This window comes from Aquila chrysaetos, chromosome 5 (genome assembly GCF_900496995.4).
Source record: "Aquila chrysaetos chrysaetos chromosome 5, bAquChr1.4, whole genome shotgun sequence".
NCBI lineage: Eukaryota > Metazoa > Chordata > Aves > Accipitriformes > Accipitridae > Aquila > Aquila chrysaetos.
In genome coordinates this window covers 10,237,211-10,257,086 of record NC_044008.1, presented here as the reverse complement: position 1 = coordinate 10,257,086, position 19,876 = coordinate 10,237,211, and the positions used below count along the sequence as shown (strand labels likewise).

Sequence of the window (19,876 nt, the reverse complement as noted above, 5' to 3'; positions counted from 1 at the left end):
TGCTAGGTCAAGCTCCATTTATTCCAGTTTCTCATCTTTTGCACATCATAAAAGCAGGCAAGGAGGCAAGAAGAACTTCCATTAATTTGTCATACTCTGCACACAGGTCTCAAGACAGAGAGTATGGTTTCAGGTTAAATGGCTGATCTTCCATCTAAAAACAACAACAAAGAGAGCAACGAATTTCAAGAGTGTGTCCAGATGGGACAATGGTGGTTGGACAGAAGCATAAAGTGCTCTATGTTGTCATCTTTCCTCATAAAGATTTACTGCCAAAAGGGGAAGAAGAGAGGGGAAAAAAAGCTTATTTTACAGAAACAACTGCTTCCTAAATGTTTTCATATCCCTGAGCTCTAATATCTTGTCACAGGATATTAATAATTTTTATCAAATGGAAAAGGAGTTAACTCATACCTCACTGTGGAGGAACAAAGCTCAGTATGTAACATTGCTCTCTGAGGAGTTAAAAAATTATTATGGTTTTTTTAATGTAGATAAATTCTCAAATGGCCTCCCTGAGTATATTCATTTCCCCATATCTAGGATTGCCTTTCCCAAATTGTTTATAAAAAGGATAAAGCATATTATATCCGTTCACCGTAGTGGAACATGGTAATTACACTTGGAGATAAGCAAGGTTGCTTATGGTAAAATTGACCAGAGTGTTGGCATGAGAACAGTGATATTCACTTAGAACACGGGGGCAGAAAGAAAAGAATTTGAAACATCAGCGGTCAGTGCAATATGGACATCGACAAAAATTGTATTTCTCCAGAGGGGCTTTATTTTATTACTCACTTTTTCATTCATTTATTAATTTGAGAATGAATGAAAATATATCAAAACACATTGCGAAAATTTTAAAAAGTAGATAAGAAAAACTTAAATATTTCAAGACATCATTTATCCACAGTCAAGATGGTTGAGGTAGGAGCATTGCTCCTACCAGCTCCCTTTGCCACTGTATGCTTCCAATCCTAGCTGCCAAGGGTAGAAGTGAGTAAGGAAGCCAAGGCTCACATCAGCTCAAACTCTGGCCTCTCCACTTCAATTGCCAGCTGGCTGATCAGTTGTGGTTTCTGTGATGTACCGAGCTCTCTGGTAGGATTATAACTTAAGGCACCTTTCTCTCACAGACCACTGAGCAGACTTCAAATGCCACTTTCAGTTACTACTTAATAGCACCTCTGGCTCAAACCAATGCAAAATCCCATTTCTAAACAAAGCTAAAAATTAGCTGCATGGTTTATGCTGCTATTGAAAACCTCTTATAGTTTAAGTGCTGATTATATTTTAATATCTTTTTTTTTTTTTCATTTTCTCTTCTGCTGTGGAAAAGTCCCCCACAAATACCAGCGAGAAATTATTCCTTGATAATATAGCAGAGATACAGAAATCAGGTATGCACAAAGTGTGAGATGCTCTAAACATCAGTAAACATTTTGAAAAACAGTGAGAAATAGCTACATGACCCCCAGATCTCTTCACCTAGAGTGAGCCTTATGGATTATTACTGGGGAAAAAATGGTAATTAGTGTATTTTTCTTAAATATAAACATGACCTTAAAGTTCATGCACAAAACATCTACAAAAACTCCATTATCTCATTTCCAGTCATGTAAACTCTGATATTCTGTGCTACACATTACGACACGAAATGTCTAATACATATAGCTTTTTACTCAACCTCTCGGTAGTTGTCGCTGACTCGATCCAAACTGAGGGAGTATAAGAGGTCTCTTCCTCCCACGAACAGTCGCTCTTGATACTCATCCAGCAGCATTATATGAAGACCAAGATATCCAAATGGGCTATGAAAGACTGACGTCCTGTTTAAATCCCAGAGCTCTGAAATACAATCAGAGTGTGTGTGATAAATACCAAACAGCTTAGCTTTCATGGCTTCATTTTCATATCCTCCTAGGGAACTAGACAAGAAGTTGTGGGACATTAAAATGCTAATCGTATAATCTTTGAGTAAGAAAGAGACACAAAACACCTGGGAACAATTTTCAAAATGAGCCAGCTCTCCATGAGGTTTGTGTATGAATCTTTACATCATAATCTTTGTGCTCAAAATATCATGAGATGGGGATGGGTGAAAGTAAGTTCTGTCCTTAACAGTTTCTGAAAAGAAAAAAAACACTGCTTAGGACATTAACTGCAAATGGGAAAAAATGAATGAATTTATGGAAATTGAAAAAAATTACTGGAAATTTTCTCCTTGTCTTTCCCTCAGGCATGTCAAACTGCAGGTTTTTACTGTACGCACGACGTTGTTCTGGTTTTGTTTTCTGGGGGGTTGGGGTTGCTTGTTTTAAGCCCAGCACAGTCTCCACTCAGTTCACCAAAAATATTGCCTCTAAATTCAGTGAGAAGAGTATGAAATCTGTGAAATGCATATTCATAATTTTCCAAGCAATTACTGATTTTGTCAAGAAATGCACTGATCAGATAAGTGGAGCTGGGGTTTAGCTGCACATGATCCAGGCTAAAGTCACTTCCACAGAGAAAGGGAAATTCATCCTGGGTAATGTTGCAGAAACTTGGAATCAGGTCTCAGGAAGGAAGAAGGAGGCAAGCACAGGGGTCTTTCTGCACTCTCGAGCAGATGGTGAAGAGCACAGCCCAGCTTGCAGCAGCCAGAGAGGCTGAAAATCATTTTGCTGTCAGGAAGCATCAAAAGAAGTCATTACAAAGAGTACCTTAAGACTGTCTCCAAAACAGCAGAGCTGGGACTGGGGGAAAGGCACTATGTTCCTATGGCTAGATTGTGATTAATTGCTTTATTTTGAAGAAACAAAAATCACTCTTGGTAAAAGCAACTAAATTCCTTTCAGCTTATCCTCAGAGCTATCCCTAAGCATAACTTTTCCAATTGTTTGGATGTGGCCCAGCAGCTGATGTTGGGAGAAGTGAGATTGTCCCAGAACTAGTGAAGACAACGAATAGGCCCTCACCCAGTTTGGGGTAGAGGCTCCAGCTTGTGTGCCACACCAGCATTTATGTTCATTTGTCCATGCAGCAGCTTGTCAGCCACATAGAGGACACGGCTGGTCTCCTGCAAGGGGACTGACTGGTCCTACATGTCAGAGAAAATCCTCGCACAGGTCTATCACTATGGCATCCACTTGGGATCCATATACGCTGTGATTTTTGAGAATGCAGCCTCATAAGGTACCCAAATATTAAACCACCAAAATTCATAAGCATTGTTTAAAATTTGTCCTTTGCTTCCTGAGAAAAGGATGTTCCAAACCAATGAGATTTTAATTCTATATTTGAATTCAAATTTACCTTACCCACAAAAAGATTTAGCATGACCAATTTTCCTCATGAGATACCTTACTTATATCCTAAAGTATAGAAAAGAGAACAAATCTTTTGAGTCAAGGCAAGTAATTTAGCATTCAATGAGGATATTAATTTAATCCAACAAATTGCCACAATTTCTTTTTCTTTTAAATTATTATTTATATTGCGTGCATGATGATAAGGGAATTCAATAATAGGGTAAATGTGTTTTGTTCCATTTGTTGACTAGGTTTGATTCAAGTCAACAAAAGCTGAAATCTACTAGTTTCTGAAAGCTGTTTCCCTAGATGATAAAATTTCTATCAAAGGAGTCATACTAGAAATTCAGCCTCACAACTCTTTTCTTTCCTGAGCTATCTACAGATAGATTAAAAAAAAAAATCTATTGATTAAATAGCTGTGGAGAATAATGTTAATATCTAGGCTTTCCATAACATTTTTTAACAGTAGAGGTCAAAACACTTTGCACCTGGGTGTGATTGGCCTCATTTAACAAATGGGAAAACTAAGTCACAGAGAGGACCATCATGATGAGCAGAACAAGTCTTTTTTGTCTAAGCTTTGAGTACTGGCCAGTGAACAAGATACATTCTTTGACAGTGACACACTCAGCACAGAACCGCAAAGCAATGTGGAAATGGCACTTTCAAAGCAAGCTTCTCTTGACAAGCAAATCCATCAGATTGCTGTTTCAGACCATTGCTTGTTTGTGATCAGATTAGAAATGGAAGGAAATATTCTTTTGGTTCTAAATAAAGCCACTTTTTATTTGCAAGAATATAAAACATCCAATATATTTTATTTTTGAGTCAGTCTTGGAGTTAAAAGAATTGCATTTTAAATTCTAGATATATATAAGCCACAAAAGGATACTGTGGTAGCTTCCCCAGACTTATTTCCATGTTGTCCTGAAGGCAAGTTTTTCATAAATGAGGCAATATTTCTTTACATAGATCAGAGATACCACTCACGTGTTCTCAATGAGATCACAAGGCACGATCAAGAGTCCTCTACCTGATCATGTACACTGGTAACTATTCATACAAGGCTCAGTCTTGCCAAATACACCTGCAACTCTCATTGTCTGAAATGAGAGTTGAGAATATTAAACACCTTTCAAGATCAAATTTGTAAAAAGAGATATTTCTAGGACTACCTCCAGCAAAGCTATACAGGCATGGTTTTGCCATGGGTGTAGACACAAGCACAGAAGTAAACCTGACATCTGGAAGGGCTGGAAAACACCAAGCAGTGGGACCTGGGGAGCGATTTTGTTATTGAAACACAAATGTAATAGTATTATGTAGTTCCTTTGAAAGGTACTAGGATTTCTGGACTTTGTAGGATATCTGAGATATTAGGACAGTGTAGAGAAACAGGATACACCACCTTCTGAATGTCAGGAGAATGGCTGGGATATCCGGGAGTCTAAAATGGCACTAGATGTCTGTCATTTCTAGGCAAGTGAATCTCACCATGATCTGGGTTGATGTAAATGACCCAGGTATTGAAGCAGTAGAACTTCATTCATGTAGTGCTATGCTCCAGCAGCAAAGCTGGTTGGCTTCGATACAGCACTACATGAATGCAGCTGTACTGCTCCCAGACTTGAGCTGCTGCAGCCACAGGTTGCACAGCCTTCACACTCATTTAGTGAATCATTAGTTCACGGATTGTTGCACTTTGCAGTGTTGAGATACCCTTAGTCATTGAAATCATGGCACAATAGGGAGTGAATGTTTGCAAGGGTCATCTTGTGACTACAGACTCCTCAAGGTGTCAAGAGTTGTGCTCCTGCTCATGCCTACACCCTTAATTTGAAAAATTAAGCTTCTAGATCCCACCTAAACTTGAGCATAGCCCAAAAAGAGGTTGTTCTTCTACCTAGTACTAGGATTTAATAGCTACATTTCTGCTGAGCACATCTAGCACTTACAAGATCATGTGCAACTGAGATTTTCTTTGAGAACCTGGCCAGAGAAAATATAGTGCTGCCTAATGTTTTTAAAATATTCTGGTGGCTAAATCGGTCACCTGAGAAATAGCAGACATGATTTCAATTTCCTTTTCTAAATGGATTGAAACCCAGATCATTCTCTCTTCATAAAGAGGTCTAATCACAAGCTATTACCTACTAGATTGGTAGGGAAGGATGGATGCTTTCTCCATTTCCTGTCAAAGCTGTGCAACAAAATATTCAAGCTTCAGGAAGAGTGAACAAGCAGTAGCATGACTCTAATTTAGTAGTTAAATTGCTTTTCTGGGAAAGAAGTTCTGGCTCTAGTGCTCAAAATAGTCTATGCATTTCATATTAAACAGTTAGTGGATAGCGTGTATAAACTGTTCTAGCACATGGACTAGAAACCCTCAGCTCCTTTCTCACATGGGAATGGCTAAAGATTTCAGCTGAGTAAAATCCTTTCTTTTATTGAGTTTCTATAGATTTTTGTGACAAAAAGCCTTTCCTCTGTAAAGATCTTGTGTAAAGAAATAAAAAGCAAGAGAAAAAGAGGATGAATTGTTTAGGGAGAATATGTTGTTAGCGCTCAACACACAGGACAAAAGAGAAAAGATCATTCCTACTCCTATCTTTTGGTAAAAAATGAGCTTCAAATTGCTTCAGTGTACTGATCCCCAAATTTGAGAAAATGTTATTCAGCTTTCGTACTATAATGTTTTGCTATTTTAATGTAAACCACCGTAACTAAAACCACACCATTACAGTACAAACAATATTTTACTCAACAAAGGAAGGACTGCTTCAACATTTACATATTCCTATATGGCACTTCACCTACCTGTGAAAGCCTTAAAGCAAGTCTGGGCTGCTAGATTACATTTCATAAGAGAACAAATCTTATTTCTTGCTGTTTTAAATGCTGAGAACAAACCTGAAGGTTTGTTATCTGTCTGCCAGAGCTTCCTGGCAAATATTCAGACTGATCTTGCTTATAGCACATCTACTTTGGTGAACATATTCATATTATATCCTCTTTGACAAGATGGATTCTGTTAGCCATTTGTCAAGCAATGTTATTTATATTCATAATAGCCGATTTCTTGAATGTTTTAATGACCAGAATGTAATTCTTTCTAACTTCTAAGATTGTGTTAAAACAGCCATTTCTTCTATTACAAAAAAAAATGAAGTCACCCTTTTATTATGTTATGTTGATATTTTTTAAATATAAATGCTTGATAACTAAAATATGCTTGGGACATGAAGTGCAAAAACCTTGTTGCTGCTCCACAGCAGCCAGAGTATACTGAGATTTCATTTATAACAGGTTCTCAGAAATTAAGCATGAAGTAAGATATAACTTTGAACCTTGAATATAGGCAAATATCACTACAGATTTTTTTTTTTCTCAGGGAGTGACAAAGCTGCTGTTGCTCTGCTCTGTTTTTCATAGCATTACATCATCACAACTGCACAAGTCTATTGCTTTTGCCCTTTTTTGCCCTCATAAAAATCTTTGGTTCCCCTTTTAAAATCTACAGAAATATAGTCTCACCTCCCACACTACTTTATGCTGCAGAACATTCTTCCGGCAAAGATGTTTTCCAGATGCAGGGCACTGACAAATGAGTCTGGCACTTTGAACATGTTGAGTACACGAGGTGGACGTCTCAGTGCTGCTTTACAGGAAGAGGTAACGACTGGGGTTGCCTTCTGTCCCCATCAATAATGTAAAAGGCCACAGATATAAAGTCTAGGTAATGTGAACACCTGAATGACATTTTATGTTTCCAATTATCAGCATAGTCCTGGAATATATATATTACAGTGGAACAAGTTTTATAAGAATTTGGTGAGCCTTATGTAATTTTAGTTAATTCAGCTTTTTGCTACGTAACTGACAAGTGATAACAAAATCTGCTTACATGTGAGAAGAAAGGGACAGAAACAAAAAGGAGGAAAACCTAAAAGGAGACATTGGGGAAAACCTGAAATATCTGTGACACAGTTTATGAACTACAGGTTAAGAGTAAGATCAGGCAATGCAAGCGTCCTTCAGTTTTAAACCACCAGTACTTTAAGGCATATTACTATTCAAGGGTACTCTAAAGAGTCATCCATCACAAGGACAAAAATATAATCTTACAAGTAGTTGGATCTTTCTGACAAGGTTAAGACCTCTAACTGGCAATATTCCATATAAAATTGGTAACAGGAGACAGAAGTTTTCTTCCCTGGGTAAAAAAATAGAGATAAAAGCTCACCCCAAAAACCTATGCTGCTGACTATGAGATAATGCATTAACAACTTTTACTTTCCTGTGCTCACAGACATCAGTCATCTGTATTGCCACAAAAATAATTCTAAGGTCATGACAGGGATTGCCAGTTAGTGGAAGGATATGCTAACTCAGGTGAACCAGCAAGCAACTGAACCAGTTGAGCAATAGAAAAGGGGACAGTGTAAATTGGCCAGAGGGTGCTGAAGTCAATGCTGCTACATAAGGTTTGTTAGCAAACCTGAGCCAAGAACTTTAAAGGCAGAATTAATTGCAAACAGCAAACTAACTAAAAAATCTTGGTAGTAATAATGCTGAAAGTTACCACTGTACTTTTAAAAGACAGTTCTTAAGATATTTGAGTATCTTATTTGGGGAACATGAATCAGTAGGAGATAAAAGGCTGGAAGGGAGACTGAAGTATGAACTTTCACTGCTTGAGGTTTTATCTGTGTGGCTGCCAGGCAGATGCCTCGGAAACTTGGCAGGGTAGGAGACAGAAAGCAAACTCTAGTAATGACAAGCAAAAACCCATTAGTCTATAACTACTTTCACATGATTCAACCTCTGCTCTTAACAGCAGGTGAGTTTGGCTATCTAGCTATATTTGGAGAATGTAATTGGCTTCATGAAGTGAGCTGGTGCAGCAAAGTCCATGAATAATTTTGTTTGTTTGGTGCTCTTCCTCCAAATGTGTGGATCTAGTGAGGAAGTTTAAATTATAGTGAAAACCTCAAACAAAGAACTTTCCCTGTGAGTTTGTTTAAATTACAGAGGCAAAAGTTTCTGAAATTAAAAGGTATGGTTTGGGGAGACAAGAATATTTTCAATCTCTATGCAATACAAAACTCTCTTCTCTCTTTTTTTCTAAGAATATTGGAAAAACCTATAACTGGAACATGTAATAAATCATAGGGTATATTTTTGTTTCTTCTAATTCTACTCAGTTTATGGCAGAAAAATTTCAGTGGAACTTGAAAGTCTTTAACACAGCTAATCATGTTAGCTCATGTCGTAATCCTTGATAGTTCCATTTCACATTATTATATGTCACATATATACTGTGACATATATATACTTTGTTACATCTAGCAAATATTTAGTTTTACTTCCCTGCTGGCAAAATAAGATATTCAGTTAGTCCCGCTACAATTGATCTGGTTTTAGTTACTAAACAACAGAAATATAACCATTACAAATCTACCAGGGCTTATAGTATTGACTTGCTACATACTATTAAAAAACCAAGGTGTATGCTTACACAGTATTTCATCATGTTTCTAGTTCTTGCTGGAAACTTCACAGTGTACATCAAATTAAAAATAATCCCACATAATCTTCATACAAACTCAGTTTACTGCACTTTTAAGATGCATTTATAGAAGTACATCCCAGTCCAATAAAAATTATCTGATATTCAATTTAATGTTACTAATTCTTAAAAAGAAATTTAAGCAGTATAATAAAATCTTGGTATTCTTGGTATTTAATGAAACCTACCTAGTAATGATGGCCAATTTACGGACTGTCTTAGAAGAAAACTTCTTTGTAAATCAGCTGAAAACAGTCACAGTACCTACTTAATAGTAGTGTATGTTGAAGTGCTATTTGTTTTCTGACAGTAATGTATGTGACCCTACCAATTTCTGGACCTTATTTTTGATTTTCATTACAGCAGTTGTAAGCTACTATGACTTCTGATATAAGGCCTAATCCAGAGCACATCTGCCATTTTTCCCAGTTAAGTTCATTAACTTTCAGCTAGGTAATCACACCAATATAGATTAAATATATGTGAAACAGTGTATGAATAATAGTTTTCCTCCTGTATTTCATCTGAACCTGAGAAACAACAGACAGGGAATCAACTCAGAATGAGAGGAAATATTCATAATTCCAATGCTAAACTTTTATTTGAAGGATGATTTCTTCCACACATTCACAACATGCTTTTAATGATAATATTTAATATTTTAAAATAATAATAATTCAGTCAACATTTATTTTGAAATATTTTAAATTAAGCATATTATATTGATTCCATATCTATTTCCAGTTAACTGGATATTGCCTGCTGAGTGATGGATCTTTTTTCTATTATTATTCATTTTGGTCTTAAACAGCAAATTTTGTCATGCATTCAAGCAAATTTGCTGTGGTCAAGTTGACATACTCCTTATACCAGAGACTCTATTATAAAAAAAAAAACTTGTTTAGCTTTCCAGTGTGATTTTTCTTAGAAAAGGTACACACATCCCCAAAGTGTTCTCTGACAGTGCAGTTCAAAAATGTGGTTCTGATAGAAAATATTAAACCATATTCATTGCTTATGAAAAATGACATAATACCATTGCTATTACAAGTCCCCAGGTCTCGGTCCAAGGTAGTGTAGCTGTTTATTCATGTGAGCAATATTAAACCAGTATAATGTGGCTGCCTACAACTCTCTAGTGACTTCAAACCCTAATGATCCTTATCTCTTTAATAAAGCATTTTGAGTAGGTGATAATAAGTGAAAATGTTGTGGATAATGAAAATATTTATTAATGTTAGAATTTTTTTCCTAAATGTGGAATGCTTAATAGAAAGCTTCAGAAATGTGTTTATAAAAACATTCCAGCAGAAATATAAATTGGAAATTTTTGATATGAAATTGTTCCAGTCTAAGGGTGACACAAGCATCCATGAAATAGTCTTCGAGAACATTATCTACTTCATCCAATGTATTTCTAAGGAAGTAAGCATACAAAGAAATGTCCCCTTTAAGTTATACTCACAGAAGATGTTTTGCATTATTTTTAATATCTTAATAGTGTTAACAAGTGAAAGAATCGATTTAGAAAACTCTTGAGTTTTACAAGATACATATGGTTCAAATAACCACAGCCCTCTTCTGATGAAACACAGACAGTCCAGTCTCTTGAGGACTTGATTTATTAAGGTGTACCACTTACTACATGCTTATTACCACACCAATCTGGGAAGGGTAGAATTCTTCCTACGGAGCAATCCAGTGTTTTGACAGAAAGAGAATCTGGTGCTTTCATTTAAAATGAAGATGCCAAAAGTCAGGGTTTTATGCTATTCAAAATGACTGTTAAATTGAATTTCCTTTGAAAAAGATGGATAAAAATGAGCTATCCCGTGTGATTTTCAGGGGCATATGCTCTTGGGCAGGATGGCATGTGATTGACAGTATACTTAAGGCTATCTGGAATCATCAACATGATAAAAAACAGAACGGAGGAGAAAGGAGGCATTGTAAGAAAATCAAAAGGCAGAGGGAAAATTGAGGTGGAAATAACTAAAAAGATGAAAGGAAAGTTTCAAGGTACTTCTTTTCTGCCAAATCAATTACAGCAGATGCAGTTTGAGATAATATTCCATAGGTGAGTTTAGAAAGATTTATTACACCTCACACACCAATATAAACCCAAGTTTTACTGAACACAGCAACTCTAAACAGCAGTGAATGGATTTATGTGGAAATTAGTACATTGTTACCCCAAAGTGTGTTCTCTTTAATTGAACAGAATAGCTTCTCTGGAAAGATTTAATTCACAGAAAGGACACAAGTATTTAGCTGCTAAACATCAGTGTCTACAGAAGACCTACCTAATTTGAGTTACCTAGCACTAACGTATCCATGATTCAATCCTGCTTTTCCTGATATGTCCCAAACACTTTTAAATATTAATGAAAACTGAATACATCAAAGGTCTGTTTGTTGGCTTTATTTTAATTATGTTATCTTTTTTATTATGGGACAGATTTTTATGACAGAATATAAGTGTTTATACTATAGGTGGGATATGTCATATTCAGCTTTTGTTTTGTTCAAAGTCAGGTGTCTAGTTTAAGATATTTATCCAACTGTCTTTTTTATCAGAACAAGAGAAAGAGGCATTCCCAAATGGCATTTAAAATTTCTTTATAAAAGAATCTAAACACATATATTCTAAAAGTAGTCCTTTCAACACTCCAGATTCTAAGTCTACTACGTTTTAGATACATAGTTAAATGTAGATGAATTCCACCCCAAAATGCATTCTATACATAAGATAAAGTAGTTCTTTGTCAATGTTTGCCATTTTAGGAAATGCAATGAAGGGCAACACATAGAAATAACTGTCTTTAAGGATCTTTGTTGCCTCTACTGTTTCTCCTCCAGTATGCCTAATTATCTGTAAAATGCTGGTTAAGTTAAATGCCTTGGAAGAAAGAGACAGAGAAAAGCTTTATTTGAATAACTTGGGACATATTTGAAACCTTTCAAAGTCAATAACGCTTTGCAAATATTAGCAGTTAAAACCAGAGACATGCTTGTGCCATTTGACTTTGAGCCAGTGGAACTCAACAGAGTTGATCTTAAGCAGTGTAACTGGAGAATAAAAGTCAGTATTAGGCAGCTATTAATGTTCACATAACTATTATGAATTGTATTATGAACCATTATATATCCTCCTTAAACCTTCACAGATATGTGCACCCATCCTCCCCCTCCTTTTCTTTTTTTCTTTTCTGGCAGATTTTGCAAGACGATGGAAAACCTAGTGCTTGTTTAGAAGTTTATTGTATATTTGACATTAGGATTATCTTTTCTCATGGCAAATTTGAGCAGCTAACAGAATCAGGCAATAGACCCTACAGAATTTCAGATGTAATTTCTGCTCTTAAACCCTTCAGATGCTTTTAGAAAAATACCCAGTGGTAATAAAAGCCCTGTCAGACTGCAGAGAAATCTACATGTAGAGGGGACAGACAGTCTCCCCAGATTACAAGTAACATCTCTATATCCTCATTTGACCTGATGTTAACCTTAAAAAATACCCAATAACCCTTCCCCCTACAAAATGGAACATTGTCTCAGTATGACTCTGTCCTGATTCATTTTGCATAGTATGTATAAACACCATACACTTGTGGGGTGTTCCTCCATTAGTTCTTTCTTCACTGTGCATTTAGAAATTCACCTTCATCTTGATGCTTGGTTTATCATTGGCGCTTAACTTCAGCTGTTTTGGGGTCACGCTGTCTTTTCTTCTCATAACTGACTACAATAGGTAGAACATGAGATAATTTCATTAATAGCCTTTATTTCTCACAAGGGCTATTGAGGTTTAGAATTATAGAGATACTATCGAAATGAGGGGTTGATACAGTGGATTCATTTCTGTATACTAGAATGCTGTGCAAAAGCCCATAGTGATCTAGGGATTAGATCATAGAATCATAGAGAGGTTTGGGTTGGAAAGGACCTTCAAAGATCATCTAGTCCACCCCCCTCACCACAGGCACAGAAATCTTTCACTAGACCAGGTTGCTCAAAGCCCCATCCAACCTGACCTTGAACACTTCCAATGGTGGGGCAGCCACAACTTCTCTGGGCAACCTGTTCCGGTGTCTCACCACCTTCATTGTAAAAAATTTCTTCTTTATATCTAATCTAAATATACCCTTTTTCAGTTTAAAATAATTACTCCGTGTCATATCACTACAGGCCCTGATAAAAAGTCTCTCCATCTTCCTTATAAGCCCCCTTTAAGTACTAGAAGGCTGCCATAAGGTACCCCCGGAGCTTTCTCTTCTCCAGGCTGAACAACCCCAGCTCTCATCCTGTCCTCATAGGAGAGATGTTCTAGCCCTCTGACCATTTTCGTGGCTCTCCTTTGGACCCGCTCGAGCAAGTCCATGTCTGTCTTGTGTTGGGGACCCCAGAGCTGGACACAGTACTCCAGGTGGGGTCTCACCAGAGCGGAGTAGAGGGGCAGAATCACATCCCTCGACCTGCTGGTCACGCTTCTTGTGATACAGCCCAGGATATGGTTGGCTTTCTGGCCTGCAAGTGCATATTGCCAGCTCATGTCTAGTTTTTCATCCACCAATATCCCCAAGTCCTTCTCTGCAGAGCTGCTCTCAATCCATTCATCCCCCAGTCTGTACTGATACTGGGAATTGCCCTGACCCATGTGCAGGACCTTGTATTTGGACTTGTTTAACTCCATGAAATTTGCATGGGCCTGCTTCTCCAGCCTGTCAAGGTCCCTCTGGATGGCATCCCTTCCCTCATGTGTATCAGCTGCACCACTCAACTTGGTGTCATCCACAAACTTGCTGAAGGTGCACTCGATCCTACCGTCTATGTTGTTGATGAAGATATTAAATAGTATTTTTCCCCATACGGACCCTTGAGGGACACCACGCGGTTACTATATTATGTACTGCTCAGCACTGCAAAAATATACAGCCCTGGACTGTCCTTTTCTCTAGGAATTTGTAATCTAACTGGAAAGCACAGCCGAAAAAGAAAGCAAAGGAAAGAATTTCCATTATGAAGATGGGGAAAATGAGAAAATAATAATTTCAGTTTTCACAAAATTCACCAGGGTTTGGATTTACCTCTACATGATTTGCAATGATCATTCAGTAAGTCTGTATGTAACTGTTGGACCCTTCGTATTTTGAACACCATTACAATGGGTGACTCACAAGGCTACTACGCTGTGATAAGAATTTGCCCTCAGAAAAAAGGGAGCAGAACACACACGAGGTATTAGAACTAGGAGAGAATATTTTTCTGGCACTGAAAGAATTTTTAAATACTTTTAAAAATGTTTCCATCCCAAACTGGAATAAAATCTTCAAATACAGGACATTTCCAAACATTGAAAAAGCCTGTTATTTTCACATTGACCCCATGGAACTATTTTTATAATTTTACATATTTTATTTTGATTAAAGCAGAGTCATTGTTTTATTGTAAGTCAACTAACATTTCAAAATGAAATGTTTGAACAAAATAGAAGTCTTAATTTAAAACATGTAAATATCCTTTTTTTTTGCCAAAATATTAATCAATGAAAACATTCAATTTCCATGAGTTCATGTTTCATAAAGGAAAAAAAGCCCAAAACCAAAACCAGGATTGATATAGCCAGCAAAGAACTTCTGCATACTTTTAAAACACCTACTGTTATTCCTTCTATAAAAAGTTTTAGTCTTTAATAAAATTTAGCTACCTCTAAAACAAAAAGAGCTTTTGAAAAAAGAGTATTTCATTAGTTTAACTGCTATGTATTTTTCATAGTAGTATGCAGAATTGGAAAGATGTAGAGAAAAAAGACACATAGAAGACAACAATCAGAAACCTTTTATGGGATTACACAACTATTTTTAAATATTGACTTTTGAGATATGAACATTACTTCCAAAATTATCTTCAATATATATATGAAAAATTTGAAAATATTATATTAGAACTATATCTCCCAGGTACCATATTACTGAATCTGGCAGCAGATTTTGTTTAGAACACAATAGAAACAGAAATTTATATTCTGCACATTATTTATGAGCATGGGACTATCTGAGGACATGTTAATTTTATAATACATGCTGCATATTGCACCGGTATTTATCCATCAGGATACACTTCTCCATTCCTGATACCATGGAAAATATGTAAAAAGAACATAATGAACTATATGAAATAGCTTGTCACAAGATAATATATTTATCAAACTGTCACAAGTAAGTACACTTAGGAATGAATAGGTCCTAAACATATTTTATTTAACTGAAAGCTATTTAATTGTTTATATTTTATTCCATTAATACTTTAGAGGAAAATGTTACACTTAAGTCGTTCTGCCACTTACTATATAAGCTTAAGTGAAGTTCAAGGGAATTTTCTCTCTTTAAGAATTAAAGAATTGGGAATATTTTATTCTATTCTGACCCTTGTAGGGTATTATAAAACAGTGTCTGGTCTGAAGGTAGTGAGGCAGCTTGCTTTATAGAGAAAAACAAAAAGCAGGAAAAGCATTAGAAAATGTTGATTTGTGTAGATGTAAATGCAATATATCTAGTTTATTTATGCCAGCTTTATTCACATAAATAAGTATCATCCATATAAACAGTTTCTGATTTCAACAGGCTCTCTTGCAGAGGGATATATTTCTCAGTCTAAGAGCTGCATAAACAACTCTTATGTACCAGTGGATGGCTGGCACTACGAGACCACATGGGCCATGATGTGTGTTATATTTGTATCACAAGAAAACCAAATGAAAACAGACTTCATTGCATCTTTTGTAATCTCATACACTTGTTCAAGTTAGTGTAAACTAAGTCTAAAACATTATCTCCCCATTTTCTACTGTTGGAAGCAATGGAAAATAAAGTTGTTAAAACACAGCACAATTGTATATACTTGCTTTTGAAAGAAAAAAAAAGAAAAATAAAAAACAACAGGAAAGAAAAAAAACAGCAAATACTGCAAGGACAAGACAAGGAATTGTGTTGGGTCATTTAATAATAAGGATACAAGTGATGTGACAGTCAGATCTATTAGCTTCAGCTTAATGTAAGCAAAGCAAGCACCAGAACTGCTATTAGATGATCCAATTAAAAAAAGATAGGAGGAAGCATTTGACAATCTACTCTAGTTAATAGCCATGCACTAGGTGGAAAAGGATTAGCTATCTTCCTGGTTATTTCCCCATCTTCATTTTCCATAATAAAATTTACACTAAAGAACAAAGTTTTCTATATGCACAGGATATTGCTACCAGATCATTAGTTGGATGTGTCACTTTTCCAAGTAAAATATTTCTATGCGCTGAGATAAAAAAGAATATTTACATCCATCTCCTTGGGAATACAGGCATCTGAGGAAAATATTCTGTGACCTACAGAATGTGTGTTGGTGTGCATGTATGTTTATATGCATATATAAAATGTTATTTCACACAAAGGTCTCATTTTATAAGCAAGGCTGTTTGACATCTCAAACTATGCTAGTAAAAGCTAACAAATGAATAATAAAGGTACAAATATGATAGCTATAATGAGGATCTATATTTTCAAAAGATTATGGGTCAAGTGTAAATTTGATAAAAGCAAGCAGCAGTCCATCTGGGTTTTTGTTTTCCTGTTGCAACTCCTTTCTTTTTTTTCCCCTTTGAAACTAGTCTCAGTGACACCACTACAGAAAATAAAGATCATGTCTAAAAATTGTCACAGAGCTAACATATCTACACATTTTCTATGCAAGTCTAACCTGGTGCTGCTATTAATGCCATTTGGCAATAACTATTTTTTCTGTGGTTATCAGTTCTTTTGTCCATGGCCATCACCATTATCTGAATAGCTTTAAAAAAATGCTAAATAGCTATTGAAAACAATTACTTTTTCTTCCCTATAGAATTTAGCATTTTGGTAATTCATAGCTCAGCTGGTCAGTGGAATTTTCACTGCTTGCTTTCTTGCTCTTTTTAGAAGGGTTATAAAGATCAGAAGGCAGGTCCCTTAGAAGGATTTATTTTCACTGTGTATCCATTGGTGGTTTACTATGATAAGGATTTACATGCGCTGTTATAGTAAGGCAGCAATATAGATGCTGTCTGTTCTGAAATCTAGAAGCCATGGTGTTTGCATAGGTGCCTTGACAATGTCAAGGCAGCTGTGGCTTCCACTAAGTCCTGCCCCTGTTCTTGCATTTATACCAAAAATATAAGCATCAGCCCTTCAACACAAATTATTCGTCTTGAAATACCATCCTCTGCTTCAAGTAAGTTGTACTAAAGACATCCAAGGAATCCCTTCATGTTAAATATTTACTCTACCTCCTTTTTACATTCTTATGTCAGAGAGCTTTAAATGAAAAAAAACCAAATAGAGCAAGTCTCCAGAATATTACTGTAAACATGCACAAGTTTCATTACACAAGAGTTAGGAAATTTGGATTCATTTATGCTTAATCACCTTCATTTGTCTTCCAATACCACCCAATTTGGGCTTTTAGTCACAGAACTCAACACACAGTTATAAACACTAATTTTCAATCAAGCTACAAACTCTATGCAGGTACTGACACTTTTTCTTGAGATCCGATGAGTCTTTTGGGGGAAAAAAGGAATAGAAATATATGCAGTTAGAGCCTAGTGTAACAAATCCTGAAATGGATGGATTCGACATAGGTGGGGATTCAATTTCAAATGTGCCATTCAGCCTCAGTGTCTCCAGGCAAAAGCCCATAGCAGCCAAAGAAGATGGCAGGAACATTGTGCAAACGATAGCATTAGAAATTGCAAGTAGTTTTGCACTGCTGAAACAGATTCTGAGGACCAGTCATGTAGAGGTGAAGCTCATTTCGGTTAGCCTATTTCCACTGGCATAAATGAAGTTTCACTTATTTATACCTGTGTAGAACCTGGCCCTTGATGCACCACGTTTCTGTTTCTGATTTATTTATACAGTCTGCTGATCTAAATTACAGTTTAATTTTCCAGTGTTAGGAACAAGAAGACATGATGCCTACTATTAAAATCCAAAATACTTCTGATTTATCAAACAACTTTAAGATAAACTAAAAAATGTGCATCCAAACCTACCAGTAATGTTTGCAGACCTTTCTTTTATGTTTGCAGTGAACTCTAATGGTATTGAACTAACAGTGTAATTTTCAATTCAGATGGTACAGATCCCTGTCTTTAGACTAAAGATTGCAGGTTCAGTCTCCACAGTATTTGGCTGCTCCTTACACATTAATCATGTGTAATAAGCGGCAGAAACCTTCAAAATGTATTAACACAGGTGGACCTTTGGTGGTTTTTTGTAGCTCTGTTGAATAAGCATGCTTCAGGCTGTTTGTATAGGTCCAGTAGCAGGGTTAGAACTTGGGAGTGATAAGGTTACCTAAACCGTAGCACAACTAAAGAAAGTCAAGCCATCCAAGCAAATCAAGGTTGATTTCTACATGTCACATTTAAAAACTAAATATGTATATTGCCTGAGGAATGCATTTGAAACAGCCAAGTCTGGTAGGAAAGAATGTTTTAAGAGCACTATTTCAGCAGGGATATTTCTACTGGGAATAAATAAACTGCTGAACGTGCCTCATTTTTTAATGCCCCACAGATGTAAACTGTACTTGATTCTATTGTCTATAATTTAATTTAATGCTTGGAATGTTGCAGTAATATACAGTAACTGATATGCCCTTTGATTGAGAAACAGCCAGACCAAAAAAGTTTATAATTTTTCCTGCACTATAGAACCTTCTTATTGTAAAGAAAAGGTTAGTTTTAGCATGAATTTCTATTATTCAATCTTTATTAGAAATGACATACAGACCTAAAAGAAAGACAATGCCTGCTTTATGTCTTTTCTTACTAATTGGAAAGCTTTTCTGTTGTAGATGTATGGGATTTTTCTTTGTGTTGTTAATTGTTAACAATATCTTGCAAATTTAAATAATGGTTCAATAGAAGTGTTGGTTGATAGCACCATCAGCAATGTGAAATACTTTTTCTGCAATGATAAAATTGTTTTTTACCTTTCCTTATCCTCACTCCTGTTAAATACCTCTAATACTTTGAGGAACCAGGCATTCAGCATTCAGTACAAGAAAGGTGCAAAGGAGTGCAGTAATAATCAAAAATACTTTTAAGTTTGAAGTATTTCTAGTCAGACAATTAACTTAAGTATTTATATTAATGCATAGCACTACATTGTGACTCATCCTGTAATAGAATTTTAATGTTTTACTCCATGTTATTTCAATACATTTCTAATACATAGGGATTAGAAAAATAATACATTTTGATGTGTCAATACTTTGGTTTCTTTTCAAATCAGAATATTTCTGTTGTTTTGCAGCTGTTCTTCAGACAACCAGGCAGATATAGGATATCTATATTCTCATTTTTAGAAGGGACTAATGGAATATTTATAATGCAAAAATTCCTCAATTAAACAAAAAATGTATTTAACCTTTTTTAAAAAACTGGATATATCTCCCATTTTTCTGTAACCAGAGCATAGTGACAATCTGTTAAGAGACCTGAAGGCTGTCTTATTTTTTCCATACACCTAGACCTTCCTAATTTTATGAACTTTATGTTAGGAGAGTCTTATGGGTTGCTGTACTCACATGGACTAAAATTGCCAACACAGGTGCAATATATTGCTTATACTCAATTTATAACCTGTTTTACAACATCGTCAGCTTCCATCATTTTAATGTGGCTGTTGCAACAATGACTTTTCTGAAAGCCCTTACGACTGGAGTGTTGAGTGTATGTGAAAAGCTAATGTATTTAAACTGCAGGTTTCTCTTGTAATTGTGAAGATGCTGAACATGTGACAGAACCATGAAGACCTTGAAGCCAAAGAAACTGAAAAATAAAAACTCCAATTTCATAATTTCATTCCATTTCATTTCATTTCATTATTTTCAAAATACTTTTATGTCAGTGCTTCTGATTTTTAAGCTGACTCCATGACTATTTAGGTTAGGCAGTGCTTAGTTACACAGTATA

General features: G+C 35.9%; 1 protein-coding gene across 1 annotated transcript in view; it reads right to left on the bottom strand.

Moving 5' to 3' along the window:
- Positions 1–19,876, bottom strand: part of SEMA3E (semaphorin 3E) — a 148,821-nt gene that overhangs the window by 70,636 nt on the left and 58,309 nt on the right. The window contains exon 2 of the mRNA XM_030016018.2: positions 1,688–1,848. Within this exon, the coding sequence (XP_029871878.1) occupies positions 1,688–1,848 (161 nt within the window). The remainder of the gene's footprint in view (positions 1–1,687; positions 1,849–19,876) is intronic.